General features: G+C 35.2%; 1 protein-coding gene across 1 annotated transcript; it reads right to left on the reverse strand.

Annotated features, from left to right (window-relative positions):
• Positions 1-346: 346 nt before the first annotated feature.
• LOC145116792 (protein BRASSINAZOLE-RESISTANT 1-like) lies at positions 347-2130 on the reverse strand. The gene is made up of 2 exons (XM_079053109.1): positions 1552-2130; positions 347-1130 (listed from the first exon to the last, which is right to left on the reverse strand). Exons 1-2 carry the CDS (start codon positions 1819-1821, stop codon positions 519-521), a joined length of 882 nt encoding a protein of 293 aa, XP_078909235.1. The 5' UTR covers positions 1822-2130; the 3' UTR covers positions 347-518.
• Positions 2131-6323: the final 4193 nt, after the last annotated feature.

A 6323-nucleotide genomic window follows, 5' to 3' on the forward strand; every position in this document is an offset into this window, starting at 1 on the left:
TGATGTGTTTTAAAAGGTCTCATGGTTTGGATGATTAGGTTACATGTGATTTCTAGGTGGTGTCTCATGGTCCCCTCCATATTCTTCTTTGTACAAAATTGTCATTTGACTTGATGCAATTAGTTCATATAACTTAAAGTATTTATCTACCAAGAAGATTGCATTAATTACGAGATTACAAAAATTTGTAAAAAAAACTATATTATATATTCAATTGTTGTCGAATCACCCAAAAAAATAACATGAGGTTGGTATTTTTGATAAATCTGTTATAAATGATCAATATTTGCACAAGTTCTATGGACTATGGAGAAAATAGAGGTGCTTCAATGGGGAAAGAAATTAATAAATAGAAACAGGAAGATACATACTACTACTACCCTCCATTTTTTTTTTCAAATTGAAAGTTTCCATGAAACAAAGATCAAAAATCAATAATTTAACATTAACACGAACTAGAAATAACTTAACTGATACACTAACCTCTAAATCTCTACATCTTCAAAACTCCATTGAAATCACTTAGCATTGCCACTTCCAAGGGTGAGTTCAAGATCATCCAACCCGACATCATGAATCCTTTCCCCTCCCCACGCATTCACTCCATTCCCAAATTCCAATTCCATTCCTTTCCCTTTATCCATGGTGGAGATTTCTGGAGCCATTGGTGTCACAAGGTGGAAGGTGGGAGAACTGGGTCGACTCACCCATTGACAAGAATCAAGGGTGGAGCAACCAGATTCATCACATTCTGGGATAGTAAAAGGTGTGAAACGTTGATATCTAGTTGGGCTTGTGGGAGCAGAAGATGCAAAGTAGGGGAGATTGAAAGAGGGAATTGACTGTTTGGTGAATGATTCCCAGATTAGATGGTTATTTTGGGGAGGTTTTGAAGTTGGGGAGGAGAGAGGTGGAGTAACAGGGGCGCTGTTTGATATGCGAAGAGGAGGGAGTGATGAAGGAATCGAGTCACGGAAGAAGGTGAAGGGGTGATTTGATGCGGATTGATTCATGTCGAAGTGTGATGGAGAAGGGAATGATGAAGAAGGTGGACTTGGTTTTCGGGAAGAACATGGAGTTGTGTTGGTTGATGTGCTTCCGATTTCAATGGCGGGTGGTGGCTTGCATCCCTGCAGATTCAGATCGAAATGAAAATCATTAATTGAACAAAAATAATGATTTCTGCCGTTCGTCTGTTCTTTTTAAGATGTAAAATACTGAAAGAAACGTGATTCAAGTTAAACTGGTCGATCTACACTTTAAAACCCTAGAACGTACAATTATAGAAAGCATTCTACATGAACAGAATCACATACGTGAAATTTCCAACCATTTTCATAAATTAAACAAGGGGAACAAAACGAATGATTTGATCTGGAATTTAAGAGGGAAATTTGAAAAGTAAAACTGAAAAGGGCGAACGACAGTTCATAAAAACCCTAGATCTAACCAATGGACATAAATGCAGATCAATGATGATCAATCGATCGACTAAAAGATGATTTTACACCATAATAAAGTTGTTTTTGGAGAATATTTGATTTGTTTTACCTTGCGAAAGGTGGTGCCATCAGGAAGAACAACCCAACCAGCTTCTTTACAAAGAGCTTTCAAAACCTCGTTGTTATCACAATGTTTCGGCAAATCGTAGTTGCCCTGTGCTCTGAGTCCATTATAGATATTCGCCGCAATTGCTCTCCTCCGCCTCTCCCTCCGCCGGTTATTTTCCCTCTCTCTCCACGACGGTTTCCTCCTCCCTCCTCCGCCGCCTCCACCTCCTTCCGCCACCGTCATCGACGACGATCCCCCCTCCCACATCATCTCGTAACAAAACTCACAGCAAAACAATCACACACAATCTGTCTTTCTCTATATATGTTTGATTGAGCGTGGGGAACAGAATGTTGTAAAATGTGTGTTGTTTTGCACGAAGAATTTGCTTCTCCTCCGCCGCCCTCTGTGTGTGTTTTCCGGCGATGTCTTGTGATTGTGTGTGATGTGTGAATGTGTTGACGTAAAAGCACTGAAATACTGAAAAGAGGGCGAGAATCATGTAATGCAGAAACAGGAGGAACTTTACTGTCTGCTCAATGATTTCAAATAATTGGGGCCGTTGATCTCATATGGGATTGCTGATTATTCATGTGTACACCGTTAAAAGATGTGCATGTTATGTACAGTACCCAAATTACAAGAAGACAATAAAATAAAGGGATCAAATGGCAATATCGTGTAACTAAATAACTTTATACACTCAAATGTTAAATAATTGAATGTATATTTATGCAATTATTTTACTTCCTTTATTGAACTATGAAATAAGATATTTTGTACAAATTATATAATTTGTTTGTTGTTATAAATATTTAATTTGCATATATATATACATTAATAACATACCATATTTATTGTGTAAATCATTGAAGAAAAAACATTATTACATAAATCTATAATAAATGTATTTATTTTCAATATTGATAACAAAATAAAAGTATTAGTAAACATTATTACATATATAATTCATTATAAAACTCAATAATTCAGTTGTAATTATACATGCTTAAAATAATGAATATGTGTACAATTCTACCTCATCCATCTGAAATATTTTGACATGCCGTCTAATAATATATACTTCGTTATTAATCAATTAGTTACGGTATTTTCTATCAAAATTAAAACTAAAAATACTTGTGAACTATAGTTTCAAAACGAAAATACTTGTAACAAAATATCACCTTAGACTAAAATTAAGATTTTTTTATTAAACCATAAAGACTATTTCTAAATATTTGATTTTGTCTAAATATTACGAGTAAAGGTTAACGTGTACAAATATTCTTTTTAACCTCTTAGACTACCCTATTAGCAACTAACACAGCCTAATTTTTATATAAAAACTATTTTTTTTTTCTTTTCACTTATACAACTCAATTCAATCCAATTATTCATAGTCATTAACAACTCAACCCAAACCTAATTTTATTTAAAAAAATAGAATAAAAATAAATCGAAACTATATCAATATTATACTCTATTCATAGAAAACAAAAAATCATGTATTTTAATATTTTCTTTTTATTTTATTTTTTTTACTGAGATAAAATTGGTTTTTTAATGATAATAGTTTTTATCAAAAAATAATATATCTACCCCTTCAATAATGGGCATCAAAATAAGTTGGTGACCCTTTGTGAACTTGGATCGTGGGTGTGGCCTAGACCGCCGATATTTATATAATTTTCATTTTTTTAATAAAAAGTGGACGAATGGCTCGTCCAAAACTACCAATAGGGTAGTTTTATGTTGGATTAGGTGTCTAAGTTCATAACTATTTCTGGAATGTATTTGACCCGATTGGCATGATCCATTTGGGTTGCATGGCATTGCAACACTTGGATAGACTAAATAAGAGAAAGGACACTTATGGTTTATTAATATATTATAAGTTCTAATATATTAATAATATTATTATTTAATTAGTATTGATCAAGAATTAATTTAGAATTAATTTGGTGATCAAAAGGAGACTAATTAAATATATGAGGTTGATTGTGTAAATCATCCATTCTTTTATAGTGGGCTAATGATCCATGGTTTATTAAGTTGGGCTAAAACTCATAAGGTGCTCCATGGATAGTCCATAGAGGTTATAAACTCATGGATCATGGAATATGAAAAGTCATGTCAATTAGGGGTTTACATGTTGTAACCCTACTTGTGACACAACTATAAAAGGACCCCATGGGCTACCAAAATCGGCACTATGTGTGTAGAACAAGAGGGCTAGCCGATTTTGAGTGATAGTGTACTTCTCTCAAAGTTATTCCAAGAGTTGTGGTGTTGTGTGAAACATTTGAGGCATCACACTTGAGGTGCTAGGCTCACAAGGTTCTCAAGGAATCCAAGCAACAAGAAAGGTATGTTCTCCTACTAGCTTTATGTTTCAATGTTCCCCATGCCATGCTAGTTAGCTTAAGAACCTTGGAAAATCAAATTTGCATGTATCTTAGTAAAACATAGATCTAAGGTTTCTAGGGTTGCATGTACACCTTAGGAGTGTTAGAATGCTTAAAACCCTTCAGTGGTATCAGAGCCTAGGCTTGTTTTCTTGATACTTGATGCAAATTGTTGAAAAAACTCAAGATTTCTGCATTCTGCTGAGTGAACTCGCCGAGTCCATGTGTTATTTCATCCTACTCGTCGAGTAGGTTCTTGCACTCGACAAGTATGAGGCCCTGAATGCATATTTTCGAGTTTTGCTGCTGGAAATAGACTAGAAACATTACCCTAAACTGTTTTGGTCTTATAAAACTTGTTTTAGATGGTGTAATGGTTATGATAATCCATTTACAATGGCTATTATCAAAATTTCAAGTTTTATATGTGTTTATATGATTCTTGAAATTGTTGATATAAATGTTCATATGCTTATGAGTTTTGTTAGATCATAGGAATTATTTGCAAATTGTTTGTTAGTTAATTCTTGATCATTATGTGTATTAATGGAATCCATAATTTGTCCTCAAGTTATAGATTACCAAAAGTCACTCCTTTTAAAGTCCATTAATGAACACATAGGTTACATAAAATGAAGAGTCTTCATTTTAATAAACTAATAACTCATAAGTTATGAAGTTGAAAAGTTTTGAATAGTTACGAAACTTGCCCTCAAGTTTTGGAACATGTAAAGTCACTTTAGAAAACTTTAGTTCCAACCCCTAGAATTTTAAAAGTTAAAATTCAACCCTTATACTTTATAATATTATAAGTTAATAATATATATATATATATATATATATATATATATATATATATATATATATATGTGTGTGTGTGTGTATGTATAAGAACAAGTCGTTTTACTGTTAGTAGGCATCATTCACGAAGCCGGTCTATAAGGGGGTATAAGGTTGTTGCCTATAAAATGGCAGCTTAATGGGTGTCCACTCTCACCCACTGCTTCCTTTACTGGTGGAGGGTCGTTAGCCGAACGGGTAGGACAATGACTGTAAATCCTCATTAAAAGTATGATGGTTATAAAGTTACTAAATGTTTTTTATAAATTCTCAATCTTAGTTACTTTAGGAAAAATATGAATATGGTGCTAACCCATGAAATTACAGTTTGCACTTTGCTTAAGTCGTTAGTGGAGCGTGTGTGGTTAACCAGTACACTAACCTGGACTTAACAAGGTAGGCAGAGGGTGGCTTAAGGTTTATCATAGATCGGTGGAGCGCGTGTGGTTAACCAACACATTGGTTAGGCGATAAACATTAAGAGTACCAAGTAATTTGCATGGTTAATTCACACCTTGTTTTGTGATCCTCGGCATCCCAGTCACAAAACCTGAAGGGAACAATCGATATTGAAACATGCCATTGAAAAGTTCAATGAATCTCAAAAGAATCTAGGAGTTTCAAAACCAATTAAAACCTAATAATTTATTTAGTTTTTCGTGGTGGAAATTGGTGAATCGTCATTCACCTACCTTCAAATATTTTATAGCTTGGATTACATCATCCCTCTTCTAAGTTATAAAATATTGTGTTGGGTCCTAGCCTTAATATTACATTTGGGTGTCTTATTAAGGACTATCTTTATATCTAATCTAAACTTGTCCTTCTTTCTTTTCAGATGTCTTCCAACAATGCTACTTCTGGCTCAAACCCTACCGGCTCCTTCTCTCTCATGAATCTTTGTGGGAGAGTCATCTTCGATGGTTCCAACTTTATGGATTGGATTCGGAACATCAGGATGGTCACTCACTCGAGGACAAGGAATATGTCCTCGACAAGGAGCTTAAGGAACTTGATGATTCGTCTGCTACTCCTCAGGAGATCGATGAATTTCGGACTCATGAGAGAGATGCCACCAAAGTGGCATGTATCATGTTGGCCACGATGACAGCCGAGCTCCAAAAGTCCTATGAGGACTATTACCCTTTTGAGATGCACCAGGACTTGATGGACCGCTACCATCAAAGTGCTCGTCAAGAGAGGTATGACATCATCTCCTCCATGATAACAACACGGATGAAGGATGGTGAACCCATCACGGGCCACATGAAGGAAATGCAAAGGTATGTGGACCGTTTGCTGGAATTGAATGTGAACTTCCCCGAGGAGTTGGCAATTGACATCATTTTGCACTCCTTACCTTCATGTTATGATCGATTTTGGATGACATATCACATGAACAAGGAGGAAGTTACACTCAGCAAACTTCAAGGACTTTTGAAGACCGTGGAAAGTGGTCTTAAAGGTAAGTCGGTTGTTACTACTCCTACTCCTACCGCGGCCCCTGTCGTGGCAATCGGACAA

Source organism: Lactuca virosa, chromosome 5 (assembly GCF_052849685.1).
Source record: "Lactuca virosa cultivar CGN04683 chromosome 5, Lactuca_virosa_CGN04683_v6, whole genome shotgun sequence".
Lineage (NCBI taxonomy): Eukaryota > Viridiplantae > Streptophyta > Magnoliopsida > Asterales > Asteraceae > Lactuca > Lactuca virosa.